Below are 18108 nucleotides of genomic sequence, written 5' to 3'. Positions count from 1 at the left end.
TAGGTGATGTCATGGCGATGTTGGGCAGAAACACGCCATCGGGTCTAACGGTCGTCTCATGCCGAACTACGTATGTGCAGGCCGTCAAATAAAAGGCACTTCTTCAATACCAATTTGTTTTTGACGAAAATTAAAACGTGTCAGTTTGTCACTTTCACAAGGTTGTGCCTTCAGATTTCGAGAAAATGAACAACTAAGAAATAATTTTTCACTTCTCTCAATGACTTTTTCACTTCTCTCTTGCGATGTTGCACCTCTGGGTTTAGAAGCTCTGTGATGATAGCCAACGGTATAAGCACCCGAGTTATTGAAATAGCCTGAGACTGATGTGGGCACCAAAATGGCTGCCACACATGGCTTGTGGTTGAGAAGAGCTTTGCGTAAGAAATGGCGACAAATACAATTATTGCTAGGACTGGGTCAAACCTCTGGCTGTAATACACAAACCTAATACATAAACAGCCCTTGAAATTCACCCATGTACGATTCCTAGTACTGTTGAGAAACAGTTGATATGGAGGCAAAGCATCACAGCCAACCTGAATCAACATGAAAGTTTTTGTAACAAAAAAGAGACTTCATCAAATTCAGTCAATCTTGGTAAATAGTTTATATGTGATACCTTCTTTATCTTTGCAAATTCCGTATAGAAAACACTTATGGTAACATTTCCAGACATTTAAAGCACGTCTGAGCCTTCAGACAAGACATGACACAGTAATCTACAGCTCTATAAACATTCTCTCCTCCTGTCATCCTGGCATTTCAAGCCCTGTGTCCCGGGCTCACACACCCTCTCACTCAACAGCCAGTTCTATGGAACTCATACATATTCACAATTTACTTTAAAACATTGGTGCTGTCTTTGATGTTCCCGTTGTTTATTTAAAATAGCTATCAACATTTAATGCTGTAATATTTGGAAACAGATATTTTTTTGTTGTATTTACATAAGCTTATTGAATGAGTTTCAAATACAATGTATATATTTATATATGTACGTACTGACCAGAGTCATCTTAATCAAATCTGCTTCAGTCACAACAGAAAAAATACATGACCCACCCACTGTGAGTACCAGTCCATTCAAAAGAGTCTTGTTAGAAAAGGGGGTGGGAGGGGTGGAGCTCTTGTGTTGTGGAGGCTTCCAGTTGCCCCAGAATGGTCGCTCGTACCCTTCGACAGCCCAGGGAAACTGAACTGTGTGTGTCTGTTCATGGACTCAACACGCATCCAGCCCACGAGACATAATTGTTCCCTTAAGGTGGCTGTACAGAAAACTGCCCTAGCCAACTGCACCTAAGCCACATAAAACTATGTAGAAGAAATGTACTAAAACAACAAAGTAACTAAAAGGTGAAAGGAGCTTGCAGCACAACATACCTATAATACATTCAGCACAGGCCAAGAGGCTTCAGGTATTCTTTATGGATGGCTATTTTTGGGGTCCTAGAACATCGGTTTCTGTGACTGTCACATTTACTGTCCCTTTTCATACAAAACAAAACAAAAAAATGTGTCAAATGGTCACATTCTTGTTTAAATTTCAAAAGCCCTGCAGAGCTTCCCAAAATGAATGCCACAAAGGCTGTGACATGTTTTACACTTCTAGTTGGATTACTAGCCCATTATCGGTCATGCTCTCTCTCCTGACAATCCTTTTTCTTAGATCACACACACACACATGCACGACTACACACACACACACACACACACACACACACACACACACACACACACACACACACACACACACACACACACACACACACACACACACACACACACACACACATGCGCACATTTGGGATTGCGGGACAGAGACCAGCCTTGGTATGTTAGAAGTGAGGCACAAAATCAACAGACAAGACACAGCTAAAAGACTCACTTTTGGTATGCTTCCAAAAAAGGAATCAAAATGTGATCGATTAGAGATGACGCTCTTGTGGCCTAATAAATATGTCAAGACCTCCCCCTCCCGGCAACCTTCCACACATATATTAGAGTCAAGGCTTTCTCTTTATATCCCACATTTAACAGTGCTACAGGCATAACTCGTAACACCATAGTGCTGTTGTTTTAAAGTCAGAACATGAGGCAGTGATCTGGGATTCTTAGGACGTGATCTGGGCTTTTGATTGGGCGGGAAGGGGTGACTAAGGGGCACGCGGCGGGGTAAAGAGGCAGAGTCTCTCTGCACATTGCAGACAGACAGACGGACGGACAGACAGCAGCGTCGATTGGGAATGTCTTATAACCATTATTCACTCATCTCTAATGGGCAGATCATGCGCTTCAATGGCTATCCAGATGTTTGAGGATCTATTTATCCAAAGAGGCAGTGCTAGTTTAGTTTGGCTTCCCCATATGTTTCATCTCTTGTGGTTCCTTTGTCCTCCTATTTTTCCCTTTTTAAAACTACGTCCTCGTGATTCTTTAGTCGGCGTTTGCGGTCTGTGCGTCAGTCAATTTGAGTTTTTTCCTTAAACCAGAGTAGAGTAAGAGAGACAGAGAGTAGAAAGAGTGCTCCGGCTGCACCTGTGCACCTCCCCTCACGGCTTGCGACCGGGGGAGGGGGGCGGCAACCCCGGTGCTCAGCCGTCCTCCTCGGGGGTGGAGTCATCTGGAGCGGAGTCGTCAGTGGCGAACTCGTCCGAGGAGCCGCTCTTGTGGATGCGTCCATCGCTGCGCATACTGTGGAAGGTCTTGCGGAAGGCTTCCATCATGGAGTGGGCCAGCTTCTTGGCCTCCAGCTTGCTCTCACACTCCACGGCGTGGCAGTCCATCTGGAAGGTCAGGTCATCGTTGATCTCCCGGTAGATCCAGGCGAACACATTGGGGCTCGTGCAGTGGTCCGCCGTACAGTAGGCGATGCGCGCCACCTGGTACGTGTCCATGGTGACCGAGGCCTCACCGCGCCCGTCCAGGTGGTGCAGGCGCACCTGGAAGGGGCGGATCTCCAGGAGGGAGTTGGCAGGGAGGTGCTCTTCCTGGGCCAGCGCACGGCGGTTCCACAGGCCCACCACTGCCGACTCTGTGCAGCCCGACAGGAACTGGGTCCCTGAGATGGTCACCTTGCCCAGGTACGTCACCTGTGGAGAGAACGCAGAGAGAGAGAGGCTGTTAAACATCTGACAGCATCTAGTGGTACAAAACTATGACTGCCTATGTGGCTCAACTGGTAAAAGTGTAGGATTATCAATGCTAAGGTCATTGGTTAAATTCCTGTACGGATCACATACGCACATATTATAAGCAATGTACCCTTATGAATTCACTGTACTATAAGTGTCTGCTAAATGGCATACGTATCAACAAGAAACAAATATGTACACTCAGAATCATTCAGCCGAGTACTAGTTGCAAATCAATGGTTTTCTATTGGGACACCATTTGTAAGTCTCCAGACGTGATGAGAGGTTTGTCTTTTTGTATGAGCTGACATGCTGAGGGACGTGTGTGTTATTTCCCCAGAGTTCAGAGTCTTCTTACGGCTGCAGCAGCCAGCCAACACTACAGAATACCATAGTAGTGACACGCTACATACTGGGAGAGGCTACTACACTGTACTCTACACTAGACGGAGATGGAGAGAGAAGAGAGAAAGAGAAGTGGGTGAATGGGAGCGAGGAAAGGGGACAGTATAAAGATTGTGGGAGGGAGAGAGGGAGGGCAGTATAAAGGGTTGAGGGAGGCAGGGAGAGGGGATAGTATAAAGGGTTGAGGGAGGGAGGGAGGGATGGGGGACAGTATAAAGGGTTGAGGGAGGGAGGGAGGGAGGGATGGGGGACTGTATAAAGGTTGAGGGAGGGAGGGAGGGATGGGGATAGTATAAAGGGTTGAGGGAGGGAGGCAGGGAGAAGGGACAGTATAAAGGGTTGAGGGAGGGAGGGATGGATGGGGGACAGTATAAAGGGTTGAGGGAGGGAGGGAGGGATGGGGGACAGTATAAAGAGTTGAGGGAGGGAGGGATGGGGGACAGTATAAAGGGTTGAGGGAGGGAGGGATAGTATAAAGGGTTGAGGGAGGGAGGGTGGATAGTATAAAGTGTTGAGGGAGGGAGAAGGGACAGTATAAAGTGTTGAGGGAGGGAGAAGGGACAGTATAAAGGGTTGAGGGAGGGTGGACAGTATAACGTGTTGAGGGAGGGTGGACAGTAAAAGTGTTGAGGGAGGGAGGGTGGACAGTATAAAGGGTTGAGGGAGGGTGGACAGTATAAAGGGTTGAGGGAGGGAGGACAGTATAAAGGGCTGAGGGAGGGTGGACAGTATAAAGGGTTGAGGGAGGGTGGACAGTATAAAGGGTTGTGGGAGGGTGGACAGTATAAAGGGTTGAGGGAGGGTGGACAGTATAAAGGGTTGAGGGAGGGTGGACAGTATAAAGGGTTGAGGGAGGGTGGACAGTATAAAGGGTTGAGGGAGGGTGGACAGTATAAAGGGTTGAGGGAGGGTGGACAGTATAAAGGGTTGAGGGAGGGTGGACAGTATAGAGGGTCGTGGGAGGGTGGACAGTATAAAGGGTTGAGGGAGGGTGGACAGTATAAAGTGTTGAGGAGGAGAAGGGACAGTATAAAGGTTGAGGAGGAGAAGGGACAGTATAAAGTGTTGAGGGAGGGAGAAGGGACAGTATAAAAGCTTGAGGGAGGGAGGGTGGACAGTATAAAGTGTTGAGGGAGGGAGAAGGGACAGTATAAAGTGTTGAGGGAGGGAGGGTGGACAGTATAAAGGGTTGAGGGAGGGTGGACAGTATAAAGGGTTGAGGGAGGGAGGACAGTATAAAGGCTTGAGGGAGGGTGGACAGTATAAAGGGTTGAGGGAGGGTGGACAGTATAAAGGGTTGTGGGAGGGTGGACAGTATAAAGGGTTGAGGGAGGGTGGACAGTATAAAGGGTTGAGGGAGGGTGGACAGTATAAAGGCTTGAGGGAGGGAGGGCGGACAGTATAAAGTGTTGAGGGAGGGTGGACAGTATAACGGGTACAGGGAGGGTGGACAGTATAAAGTGTTGAGGGAGGGTGGACAGTATGAAGGGTACAGGGAGGGTGGACAGTATAAAGTGTTGAGGGAGGGTGGACAGTATAAAGGCTTGAGGGAGGGTGAACAGTGTAAAGGCTTGAGGGAGGGATGGTGGACAGTATAAAGTGTTGAGGGAGGGAGAAGGGACAGTATAAAGTGTTGAGGGAGGGAAGGTGGACAGTATAAAGTGTTGAGGGAGGGAGAAGGGACAGTATAAAGGCTTGAGGGAGCGAGAAGGGACAGTATAAAGTGTTGAGGGAGGGAGAAAGGACAGTATAAAGGGTTGAGGGAGGGTGGACAGTATAAAGGGTTGTGGGAGGGTGGACAGTATAAAGGGTTGAGGGAGGGTGGACAGTATAAAGGGTTGTGGGAGGGTGGACAGTATAAAGGGTTGAGGGAGGGTGGACAGTATAAAGTGTTGAGGGAGGGAGAAGGGACAGTATAAAAGCTTGAGGGAGGGAGGGTGGACAGTATAAAGTGTTGAGGGAGGGAGAAGGGACAGTATAAAGTGTTGAGGGAGGGAGGGTGGACAGTATAAAGGGTTGAGGGAGGGTGGACAGTATAAAGGGTTGAGGGAGGGTGGACAGTATAAAGGGTTGAGGGAGGGTGGACAGTATAAAGGGTTGAGGGAGGGTGGACAGTATAAAGGGTTGAGGGAGGGTGGACAGTATAAAGGGTTGAGGGAGGGTGGACAGTATAAAGGGTTGAGGGAGGGTGGACAGTATAAAGGGTTGTGGGAGGGTGGACAGTATAAAGGGTTGAGGGAGGGTGGACAGTATAAAGGGTTGAGGGAGGGTGGACAGTATAAAGGGTTGAGGGAGGGTGGACAGTATAAAGGGTTGAGGGAGGGTGGACAGTATAAAGGGTTGAGGGAGGGTGGACAGTATAAAGGGTTGAGGGAGGGTGGACAGTATAAAGGGTTGAGGGAGGGTGGACAGTATAAAGGGTTGTGGGAGGGTGGACAGTATAAAGGGTTGAGGGAGGGTGGACAGTATAAAGTGTTGAGGGAGGGAGAAGGGACAGTATAAAGGCTTGAGGGAGGGAGAAGGGACAGTATAAAGTGTTGAGGGAGGGAGAAGGGACAGTATAAAGGCTTGAGGGAGGGAGGGAGGGTGAACAGTATAAAGTGTTGAGGGAGGGAGAAGGTACAGTATAAAGCCTTGAGTGAGGGAGAAGGGACAGTATAAAGTGTTGAGGAGGGTGGACAGTATAAAGTGTTGAGGGAGGGTGGACAGTATAAAGTCTTGAGGGAGGGTGGACAGTATAAAGTCTTGAGGAGGGAGAAGGGACAGTATAAAGTGTTGAGGAGGGTGGACAGTATAAAGTGTTGAGGGAGGGTGGACAGTATAAAGTGTTGAGGGAGGGGGACAGTATAAAGGCTTGAGGGAGGGTGGACAGTATAAAGGGTTGAGGGAGGGTGGACAGTATAAAGGCTTGAGGGAGGGAGGGCGGACAGTATAAAGTGTTGAGGGAGGGTGGACAGTATAACGGGTACAGGGAGGGTGGACAGTATAAAGTGTTGAGGGAGGGTGGACAGTATGAAGGGTACAGGGAGGGTGGACAGTATAAAGTGTTGAGGGAGGGTGGACAGTATAAAGGCTTGAGGGAGGGTGAACAGTGTAAAGGCTTGAGGGAGGGATGGTGGACAGTATAAAGTGTTGAGGGAGGGAGAAGGGACAGTATAAAGTGTTGAGGGAGGGAAGGTGGACAGTATAAAGTGTTGAGGGAGGGAGAAGGGACAGTATAAAGGCTTGAGGGAGCGAGAAGGGACAGTATATAGTGTTGAGGAGGGAGAAGGGACAGTATAAAGGGTTGAGGAGGGTGGACAGTATAAAGGGTTGAGGAGGGTGGACAGTATAAAGGTTGAGGGAGGGTGGACAGTATAAAGGTTGTGGGAGGGTGGACAGTATAAAGGGTTGAGGAGGGTGGACAGTATAAAGTGTTGAGGGAGGGAGAAGGGACAGTATAAAGGCTTGAGGGAGCGAGAAGGGACAGTATAAAGTGTTGAGGGAGGGAGAAGGACAGTATAAAAGCTTGAGGGAGGGGAGGGTGGACAGTATAAAGTGTTGAGGAGGGAGAAGGGACAGTATAAAGTGTTGAGGAGGAGGGTGGACAGTATAAAGGGTTGAGGAGGGTGGACAGTATAAAGTGTTGAGGGAGGGGGACAGTATAAAGGCTTGAGGGAGGGTGGACAGTATAAAGGGTTGAGGAGGGTGGACAGTATAAAGGGTTGTGGGAGGGTGGACAGTATAAAGGGTTGAGGAGGGTGGACAGTATAAAGGGTTGAGGAGGGTGGATAGTATAAAGGGTTGAGGAGGGTGGACAGTATAAAGGGTTGAGGAGGGTGGAAAGTATAAAGGGTTGAGGAGGGTGGACAGTATAAAGGGTTGAGGAGAGGTGGACAGTATAAAGGGTTGAGGAGGGTGGACAGTATAAAGGGTTGGAGGGTGGACAGTATAAAGGGTTGAGGAGGGTGGACAGTATAAAGTGTTGAGGAGGGAGAAGGGACAGTATAAAGGTTGAGGGAGGAAAGGGGACAGGAGAAGGACAGTATAAAGTGTTGAGGAGGAGAAGGGACAGTATAAAGTGTTGAGGAGGGAGAAGGGACAGTATAAAGGCTTGAGGAGGGGGAGAAGGGACAGTATAAAGTGTTGAGGTAGGGAGAAGGGACAGTATAAAAGCTTTAGGGAGGGAGGGTGGACAGTATAAAGTGTTGAGGAGGGAGAAGGTACAATATAAAGCTTTGAGTGAGGGAGAAGGGACAGTATAAAGTGTTGAGGAGGGTGGACAGTATAAAGTGTTGAGGAGGGTGGACAGTATAAAGTGTTGAGGAGGGTGGACAGTATAAAGTCTTGAGGGAGGGAGAAGGGACAGTATAAAGTGTTGAGGAGGGTGGACAGTATAAAGTGTTGAGGAGGGTGGACAGTATAAAGTGTTGAGGAGGGTGGACAGTATAAAGGCTTGAGGAGGGAGAAGGGACAGTATAAAGTGTTGAGGAGGGTGGACAGTATAAAGGGTTGAGGAGGGTGGACAGTATAAAGGCTTGAGGGAGGGAGGGCGGACAGTATAAAGTGTTGAGGAGGGTGGACAGTATAACGGGTACAGGGAGGGTGGACAGTATAAAGTGTTGAGGAGGGTGGACAGTATGAAGGGTACAGGAGGGTGGACAGTATAAAGTGTTGAGGAGGGTGGACAGTATAAAGGCTTGAGGGAGGGTGAGGACAGTATAAAGGCTTGAGGAGGGATGGTGGACAGTATAAAGTGTTGAGGAGGGAGAAGGGACAGTATAAAGTGTTGAGGAGGAGAAGTGGACAGTATAAAGTGTTGAGGGAGGGAGAAGGGACAGTATAAAGTGTTGAGGAGGAGAAGGACAGTATAAAGTGTTGAGGGAGGAGGGAGTATAAACGCTTGGGAGGGAGAAGGGACAGTATAAAGTGTTGAGGAGGGAGAAGGGACAGTATAAAGTGTTGAGGAGGGAGAAGGGACAGAATAAAGTGTTGAGGAGGGAGAAGGGACAGTATAAAGGCTTGAGGGAGGGAGGGTGGACAATATAAAGGCTTGAGGGAGGGAGGGTGGACAGTATAAAGAGTTGAGGAGGAGGGAGGACAGTATAAAGTGTTGAGGAGGGTGGACAGTATAAAGGGTTGAGGAGGGTGGACAGTATAAAGGCTTGAGGAGGGAGGGCGGACAGTATAAAGTGTTGAGGAGGGTGGACAGTATAAGGGACAGGGAGGGTGGACAGTATAAAGTGTTGAGGGGAGGGTGGACAGTATGAAGGGTACAGGGAGGGTGGACAGTATAAAGTGTTGAGGAGGGTGGACAGTATAAAGGCTTGAGGGAGGGTGGACAGTGTAAAGGCTTGAGGAGGGATGGTGGACAGTATAAAGTGTTGAGGAGGGAGAAGGGACAGTATAAAGTGTTGAGGAGGGAAGGTGGACAGTATAAAGTGTTGAGGAGGGAGAAGGGACAGTATAAAAGGTTGAGGAGGAGAAGGACAGTATAAAGTGTTGAGGAGGAAAGGGACAGTATAAAGGTGTTGAGGAGGGTGGACAGTATAAAGGAGGAGGGGTAGAGGAGGGTGGACAGTATAAAGGGTTGAGGAGGAGGGTGGACAGTATAAAGGGTTGTGGGAGGGTGGACAGTATAAAGGGTTGAGGGAGGGTGGACAGTATAAAGTGTTGAGGGAGGGAGAAGGGACAGTATAAAGGCTTGAGGGAGCGAGAAGGGACATTATAAAGTGTTGAGGGAGGGAGAAGGGACAGTATAAAAGCTTGAGGGAGGGAGGGTGGACAGTATAAAGTGTTGAGGGAGGGAGAAGGGACAGTATAAAGTGTTGAGGAGGGAGGGTGGACAGTATAAAGGGTTGAGGGAGGGTGGACAGTATAAAGTGTTGAGGAGGGAGGACAGTATAAAGGCTTGAGGGAGGGTGGACAGTATAAAGGGTTGAGGAGGGTGGACAGTATAAAGGTTGTGGGAGGGTGGACAGTATAAAGGGTTGAGGGAGGGTGGACAGTATAAAGGTGTTGAGGGAGGGTGGACAGTATAAAGGTTGAGGGAGGGTGGACAGTATAAAGGGTTGAGGAGGGTGGAAAGTATAAAGTGTTGTGGGAGGGTGGACAGTATAAAGTGTTGAGGGAGGGAGAAGGGACAGTATAAAGGCTTGAAGGAGGGAGAAGGGACAGTATAAAGTGTTGAGGGAGGGAGAAGGGACAGTATAAAGTGTTGAGGGAGGGAGAAGGGACAGTATAAAGTGTTGAGGGAGGGAGAAGGGACAGTATAAAGTGTTGAGGGAGGGAGAAGGTACAGTATAAAGGCTTGAGGGAGGGAGGGAGGGTGGACAGTATAAAGTGTTGAGGGAGGGAGAAGGTACAGTATAAAGCCTTGAGTGAGGGAGAAGGGACAGTATAAAGTGTTGAGGGAGGGTGGACAGTATAAAGTGTTGAGGGAGGGTGGACAGTATAAAGTGTTGAGGGAGGGTGGACAGTATAAAGGCTTGAGGGAGGGAGAAGGGACAGTATAAAGTGTTGAGGGAGGGTGGACAGTATAAAGTGTTGAGGGAGGGAGGGTGGACAGTATAAAGTGTTGAGGAGGGTGGACAGTATAAAGTGCTTGAGGGAGGGAGAAGGGACAGTATAAAGTGTTGAGGAGGGTGGACAGTATAAAGGTTGAGGGAGGGTGGACAGTATAAAGGCTTGAGGAGGGAGAAGCGGACAGTATAAAGTGTTGAGGAGGGTGGACAGTATAAGGGTACAGGAGGGTGGACAGTATAAAGTGTTGAGGAGGGTGGACAGTATGAAGGTACAGGGGGAGGTGGACAGTATAAAGTGTTGAGGAGGGTGGACAGTATAAAGGCTTGAGGAGGTGGACAGTGTAAAGGCTTGAGGGAGGGATGGTGGACAGTATAAAGTGTTGAGGGAGGGAAGGGACAGTATAAAGTGTTGTTGAGGAGGGAAGGTGGACAGTATAAAGTGTTGAGGGAGGGAGAAGGACAGTATAAAGTGTTGAGGGAGGAGAAGGGACAGTATAAAGTGTTGAGGAGGGAGAAGGGACAGTATAAAGTGTTGAGGAGGAGGGTGGACAGTATAAAGTGTTGAGGGAGGGTGGACAGTATAAAGTGTTGAGGAGGAGGGTGGACAGTATAAAGTGTTGAGGAGGGAGGGTGGACAGTATAAAGGCATGAGGAGGGAGGGCGGACAGTATAAAGTGTTGAGGGAGGGTGGACAGTATAAAGGGTACAGGGAGGGTGGACAGTATAAAGTGTTGAGGGAGGGTGGACAGTATAAGGCTTGAGGGAGGGAGAGAGGACAGTATAAACCGTTGAGAGAGGAGAAGGGGAGAGTATGAAGGGTTGAGGGAGTGTGGACAGTATAAAGTGTTGAGGGAGGAGAAGGGACAGTATAAAGTGTTGAGGAGAGAGAAGGACAGTATAAAGGCTTGAGGAGGAGAAGGGACAGTATAAACGCTTGAAGGAGGGAGAAGGGACAGTATAAAGTGTTGAGGGAGGAGAAGGACAGTATAAAGTGTTGAGGAGGGAGAAGGGACAGAATAAAGTGTTGAGGAGGGAGGGTGGACAGTATAAAGGCATGAGGGAGGAGGGCGGACAGTATAAAGTGTTGAGGAGGGTGGACAGTATAAAGGGTACAGGGAGGGTGGACAGTATAAAGTGTTGAGGAGGGAGAAGGACAGTATAAACCGTTGAGAGCGGGAGAAGGACAGTATGAAGGGTTGAGGGAGTGTGGACAGTATAAAGTGTTGAGGGAGGGAGAAGGGACAGTATAAAGTGTTGAGGGAGAGAGAAGGGACAGTATAAAGGCTTGAGGAGGGAGAAGGGACAGTATAAGTGTTGAAGGAGGAGAAGGGACAGTATAAAGTGTTGAGGGAGGAGAAGGGACAGTATAAAGTGTTGAGGGAGGGAGAAGGGACAGAATAAAGTGTTGAGGGAGGAGGGTGGACAGTATAAAGTGTTGAGGAGGGAGAAGGGACAGTATAACGGCTTGAGGAGAGGAGGGTGGACAATATAAAGGCTTGAGGGAGGGAGGGTGGACAGTATAAAGAGTTGAGGGAGGGAGGGAGGACAGTATAAAGTGTTGAGGAGGGTGGACAGTATAAAGGGTTGAGGAGGGTGGACAGTATAAAGGCTTGAGGGAGGAGGCGGACAGTATAAAGTGTTGAGGAGGGTGGACAGTATAAGGGTACAGGGAGGAGGGGTGGACAGTATAAAGTGTTGAGGAGGGTGGACAGTATGAAGGGTTGAGGGAGGAGGGTGGACAGTATAAAGTGTTGAGGAGGGTGGACAGTATAAAGGCTTGAGGAGGTGGACAGTATAAAGGCTTGAGGAGGGATGGTGGACAGTATAAAGTGTTGAGGAGGAGAAGGGACAGTATAAAGTGTTGAGGAGGAAGGTGGACAGTATAAAGTGTTGAGGAGGGAGAAGGACAGTATAAAGTGCTTGAGGGAGCGAGAAGGGACAGTATAAAGTGTTGAGGGAGGGAGAAGGACAGTATAAAGGGTTGAGGAGGGGTGGACAGTATAAAGGTTGAGGGAGGGTGGACAGTATAAAGGGTTGAGGAGGGTGGACAGTATAAAGGGTTGAGGAGGGTGGACAGTATAAAGGGTTGAGGAGGAGTGGACAGTATAAAGTGTTGAGGAGGAGAAGGGACAGTATAAAGGCTTGAGGGAGGAGAAGGGACAGTATAAAGTGTTGAGGGAGGGAGAAGGGACAGTATAAAAGTGTTGAGGGAGGAGGGTGGACAGTATAAAGTGTTGAGGAGGGAGAGGACAGTATAAAGTGTTGAGGAGGGAGGGTGGACAGTATAAAGGGTTGAGGGAGGGTGGACAGTATAAAGTGTTGAGGAGGGAGGACAGTATAAAGGCTTGAGGAGGGTGGACAGTATAAAGGGTTGAGGGAGGGTGGACAGTATAAAGGTTGAGGAGGGTGGACAGTATAAAGGGTTGAGGGAGGGTGGACAGTATAAAGGGTTGAGGGAGGGTGGACAGTATAAAGGGTTGAGGAGGGTGGACAGTATAAAGGTTGAGGAAGTGGACAGAGGGAGGGTGGACAGTATAAAGGGTTGAGGGAGGGTGGACAGTATAAAGGTTGAGGGAGGGTGGAAGGGACATAAAGGGTTGAGGGAGGGTGGGACAGTATAAAGGGAGGGAGGGAGAGGGACAGTATAAAGGCTTGAGGAGGAGAAGGGACAGTATAAAGTGTTGAGGAGGAGGAAGGGACAGTATAAAGCTTGAGGAGGAGGGTGGACAGTATAAAGTGTTGAGGAGGGGAAGGGACAGTATAAAGTGTTGAGGAGGGAGGGTGGACAGTATAAAGGGTTGAGGAGGGGGACAGTATAAAGTGTTGAGGAGGGAGGACAGTATAAAGGTTGAGGGAGGGTGGACAGTATAAAGGTTGAGGGAGGGTGGACAGTATAAAGGGTTGAGGAGGAGGGTGGACAGTATAAAGTTGAGGGGAGGACAGTATAAAGTGTTGAGGAGGGTGGACAGTATAAAGGGTTGAGGAGAGTGGACAGTATAAAGGTTGAGGGAGGGTGGACAGTATAAAGTGTTGAGGAGGGTGGACAGTATAAAGTATGTTTGAGGGAGGGTGGACAGTATAAAGGTTGAGGGAGGGTGGACAGTATAAAGGGTTGAGGGGAGGGTGGACAGTATAAAGGGTTGAGGGAGGGTGGACAGTATAAAGGGTTGAGGGTGGGAGGGAGAAGTGGACAGTATAAAGTGTTGAGGAGGTTGAGGGAGGAAGGACAGTATAAAGTGTTGAGGAGGAGTGGACAGTATAAAGTGTTGAGGAGGGAGGTGGACAGTATAAAGTGTTGAGGGAGGGAGAAGGGACAGTATAAAGTGTTGAGGAGGAGAAGGACAGTATAAAGTGTTGAGGAGGAGGGTGGACAGTATAAAGTGTTGAGGAGGAGAAGGGACAGTATAAAGTGTTGAGGGAGGGAGGGTGGACAGTATAAAGGGTTGAGGAGAGGAGGTGGACAGTATAAAGTGTTGAGGGAGGGAGGGAGGACAGTATAAAGTGTTGAGGGAGGGTGGACAGTATAAAGGGTTGAGGGAGGGTGGACAGTATAAAGGCTTGAGGGAGGGAGGGCGGACAGTATAAAGTGTTGAGGAGGGTGGACAGTATAAAAGTGTTACAGGGAGGGGTGGACAGTATAAAGTGTTGAGGGAGGGTGGACAGTATAAAGGTACAGGGAGGGTGGACAGTATAAAGTGTTGAGGGGAGGGTGGACAGTATAAAGGGGTGGGAGGGAGAGGGGAGAGGACAGTATAAAGTGTTGAGAGGAGGAGAAGGACAGTATAAAGGTTGAGGGAGGTGGACAGTATAAAGGTTGAGGAGGGAGAAGGACAGTATAAAGTGTTGAGGAGGAGAAGGGACAGTATAAAGGAGTTGAGGAGAGAAGGGACAGGAGAAGGGACAGTATAAAGTGTTGAGGGAGGAGGGACAGTATATAAAGGTGTTGAGGAGGAGAGGGACAGTATAAAGTGTTGAGGGAGGGAGGGGGACAGGTTGAGGAGGAGAAGGACAGTATAAAGTGTTGAGGGAGGAGAAGGGACAGTATAAAGTGTTGAGGGAGGGAAGGACAGTATAAAGTGTTGAGGAGAGGAGAAGGACAGTATAAAGGTTGAGGGGGAGGTGGACAGTATAAAGATGAGGGAGGGAAGGACAGTATAAAGTGTTGAGGGAGGGAAGGTGGACAGTATAAAGGTGTTGAGGGAGGGAGGGTGGACAGTATAAAGTGTTGAGGAGGGAGAAGGACAGTATAAAGGCTTGAGGGAGGAGAAGGGACAGTATAAAGTGTTGAGGAGGGTGGACAGTATAAAGTGTTGAGGGAGGGAGGGTGGACAGTATAAAGTGTTGAGGAGGAGAAGGGACAGTATAAAGTGTTGAGGAGGGAGGGTGGACAGTATAAAGTGTTGAGGAGGGTGGACAGTATAAAGTGTTGAGGAGGGAGTATAAAGGTGTTGACAGTATAAAGGCTTGAGGGGGAAGGACAGTATAAAGCCTTGAGGAGGAGTGGACAGTATAAAGTGTTGAGGGAGGGAGAAGGTACAGTATAAAGCCTTGAGGGAGGGAGAGGGGACAGTATAAAGTGTTGAGGAGGGAGAAGGGACAGTATAAAGTGTTGAGGAGGGTGGACAGTGAGGAGGGTGGAAAGTGTTGAGGAGGGTGGGTATAAAGTGTTGAGGAGGGTGGACAGTATAAAGTGTTGAGGAGGGAGGACAGTATGAAGTGTTGAGGAGGGTGGACAATATAAAGTGTTGAGGGGAGGGTGGACAGTATAAAGGCTTGAGGAGGGAGAAGGGACAGTATAAAGTGTTGAGGAGGGTTGACAGTATAAAGTGTTGAGGAGGGAGGGTGGACAGTATAAGGGTTGAGGGACGGTGGACAGTATAAAGTGTTGAGGAGGGTGGACAGTATAAAGGGTTGAGGAGAGGGTGGACAGTATAAAGGGTTGAGGGAGGGAGGACAGTATAAAGTGTTGAGGGAGGGTGGAGAGTATAAAGGGTTGAGGGAGGGTGGACAGTATAAAGGGTTGAGGGAGGGAGGACAGTATAAAGTGTTGAGGGACGGTGGACAGTATAAAGTGTTGAGGGAGGGTGGACAGTATAAAGGGAGGGAGGCCGAGGAGACAGAGTATAAAGGTGTATACCAGAGGGCTAGAGAAAGGTGAACTGAACAGAGCCTAGTTTCTCAGTGGGAGCGGGTCCAGCCGAGGCCTTGGTCCAGCAGGCACAATGGCTGACTTGAGAGCTCTCTCTCTCTCAATTCAATTCAAAGGGCTTTATTCAATTCAAAGGGCTTCATTCAATTCAAAGGGCTTTCACTCTCTCTCTCTCTCCACATTGTGCACTTTATGACTTAATAAAAATACACAGGGGAGGTGCCTGGTGGGAGTAAAGCACTTGCAGACTTTCTCCTCTCAGTATTGGTTTACAGGGATGGGGGCATCGAGCGATGGAAGGGGGTTGGGGAAAAACTCCTGACTCCATTCCCTCACTTCCTCAGCTATGTGTGTAACGTATTAAATATCAGCAAGCAGGTCATGAAGAAAATGAAAACGTTAAAGACCAATCTCCTTTCCACCTCATTTATCACCTGATTTACTTAACAAAAGGTTCATAGGTGGTCCAGGTATGACATGACATGGCACAAGTGTGTGCGGGGGGCTTTCCTCTTTGTTCTATTTTTGCACCTCTATGGTTCTCACTAGCAAGGGGGAGGCCAGTGACATCAGAGTAAGCACATCAGACCCACCCCACCCCTTGATGGTCCAACTCTTGAAGTTTGCAATTTTGCTCAGAACATATTTTTTTATTTCCCTTAAGTGTGTGAACATTATTGCATTTGTACATGAGGATATTGTTTTTCAACTGGAAAAGCTCAGAAATAGCTGGGTTATTTCTTTAAAAGCATAAAATATGACATCAGAAGGCATCGTACATCTCTAGACCCCTAGAACAAGCTGACAAAACGGTGCATCATTAAGAGACACAAACGTGAAGACACAAAACACACTGTACACATACTGTACACACAACACTCTAAACAAACAACGCAACAGTCACTCTGAGAGAAACAGTGCTATCTGATAATATGTCAGGGACAGGGACAGGGACAGGGACAGGGGCACACAGACGTCCAGTAGTATCAATGAAAGATTGACACAGACAGGAACTATGAAGGAGACAAGCGGGGGGGGGGGGAATACAACTTTTGTGACTTTTGTCTGGCCGTTTTTTCTTCCCTCTGGAAGTTTTGTTTAGTCTGTGACCACAAGGTCTATATATGTCCCCTCTCTCTCTCAGTCTCTCTCTCCCTCTCACCCTTCATCCCTCCATCTATCCATCCCTCCCGCCCTCTCTCCTTCCTTCCCATTTACACACTTTTTCCCCCAGTCCCAGTCATTCCATCCACAAACTATTAAAACCCGGTAGTGGTGAAGCCTGGGAGAACAGAGGACAGAGGACGGTCTTCAGGCTGGCTGGCTGGTGTGGGAAACACTAATCCCCACCACATCACACCACAGAGAGCCCAGCCAATAGAGTAACCACAGCCAGAGCCAAGGCAGACCAGGATCCCTTTACATTCACAGTCCTGTCTGCCACCAACATGACCAACTGAACCACTCAGTAGACTTGGAGAGAAGGGGAAGGACAAAGAGAAGGGGCAAGAAAGCAAGCAAGAGAGAGAGCGAAAGAGAGAGAAGGGGACAGAGAGCAACCCAGGGAGTAAGCGAGACAAAGACAGAGCAAGCGAAACGGAGCGAGAGGGAGACAGAGTAAGCGACACAAAGACAGAGCAAGCGAAACAGAAGGAGAGGGATACAGAGCAAGCGATACGGAGAGAGAGGGAGACAGAGCAAGCGAGACGGAGAGAGAGGGAGATAGAGCAAGCGAGACGGAGAGAGAGGGAGACAGAGACAGAGAGAGAGAGACAGAGCAAGCGAGACGGAGAGAGAGGGAGACAGAGCAAGCGAGACAGAGAGAGATCGAGACAGAGCAAGCGATACGGAGAGAGAGGGAGACAGAGACAGAGACAGAGAGAGAGAGAGGGAGACAGAGACAGAGAGAGACAGAGGGAGACAGAGACAGAGAGAGAGAGAGGGAGACAGAGACAGAGACAGAGACAGAGAGAGGGAGACAGAGACAGAGACAGAGAGAGAGAGAGAGAGAGAGGGAGACAGAGCAAGCGAGACGGAGAGAGAGGAGAGACAGAGACAGAGACAGAGAGAGAGGGAGACAGAGCAAGCGAGACAGAGAGAGAGGGAGACAGAGCAAGCGAGACAGATAGAGATCGAGACAGAGCAAGCGATGCGGAGAGAGAGGGAGACAGAGACAGAGAGAGAGACAGAGGGAGACAGGGCAAGCGAGACAGAGAGAGAGGGAGACAGAGCAAGCGAGACAGAGAGAGAGGGAGACAGAGCAAGCGAGACGGAGAGAGAGGGAGACAGAGACAGAGACACTGAACCACTCAGTAGACTTGGAGAGAAGGGGAAGACAAAGAGAAGGAGGCAGAAGAAATCAAGAAGAGAGAGCGAAAGAGAGAGAAGGGGACAGAGAGCAACCCAGACAGAGAGAGACAAAGACAGAGCAAGCGAAACGGAGAGAGAGGGAGACAGAGACAGAGAGAGAGACAAAGACAGAGCAAGCAAACAGAAGGAGAGGGATACAGAGCAAGCGAGACAGAGAGAGGGAGACAGAGCAAGCGAGACAGAGAGAGAGGGAGATAGAGCAAGCGAGACGGAGAGAGGGAGACAGAGCAAGCGAGACGGAGAGAGAGGGAGACAGAGACAGAGACAGAGAGAGAGACAGAGCAAGCGAGACGGAGAGAGAGGGAGACAGAGCAAGCGAGACAGAGAGAGATCGAGACAGAGCAAGCGATACGGAGAGAGAGGGAGACAGAGACAGAGACAGAGAGAGAGAGACAGAGACAGAGACAGAGACAGAGAGAGAGAGAGAGGGAGACAGAGCAAGCGAGACGGAGAGAGGGAGACAGAGACAGAGACAGAGACAGAGAGAGGAGACAGAGAGCGAGACAGAGAGAGGGAGACAGAGCAAGCGAGACAGAGACAGAGAGAG

The 18108-nt window shown here is 49.0% G+C and overlaps 1 protein-coding gene across 1 annotated transcript in view; it reads right to left on the bottom strand.

The window, feature by feature from the left end:
• Positions 1-591: 591 nt before the first annotated feature.
• LOC118397329 (PTB-containing, cubilin and LRP1-interacting protein-like) overlaps positions 592-18108 on the bottom strand; it is a 62390-nt gene continuing 44873 nt past the window's right edge. The window contains exon 3 of the mRNA XM_035791974.2: positions 592-3092. Coding sequence (XP_035647867.1) covers positions 2595-3092 — 498 coding nt within the window. The 3' untranslated portion in view covers positions 592-2594. The remainder of the gene's footprint in view (positions 3093-18108) is intronic.

This window comes from Oncorhynchus keta, chromosome 18 (genome assembly GCF_023373465.1).
Source record: "Oncorhynchus keta strain PuntledgeMale-10-30-2019 chromosome 18, Oket_V2, whole genome shotgun sequence".
NCBI classification, from domain to species: Eukaryota; Metazoa; Chordata; class Actinopteri; order Salmoniformes; family Salmonidae; genus Oncorhynchus; species Oncorhynchus keta.
Note: the sequence above shows the minus strand (reverse complement) of the source record. Positions and strands in the feature narration are given on the sequence as shown.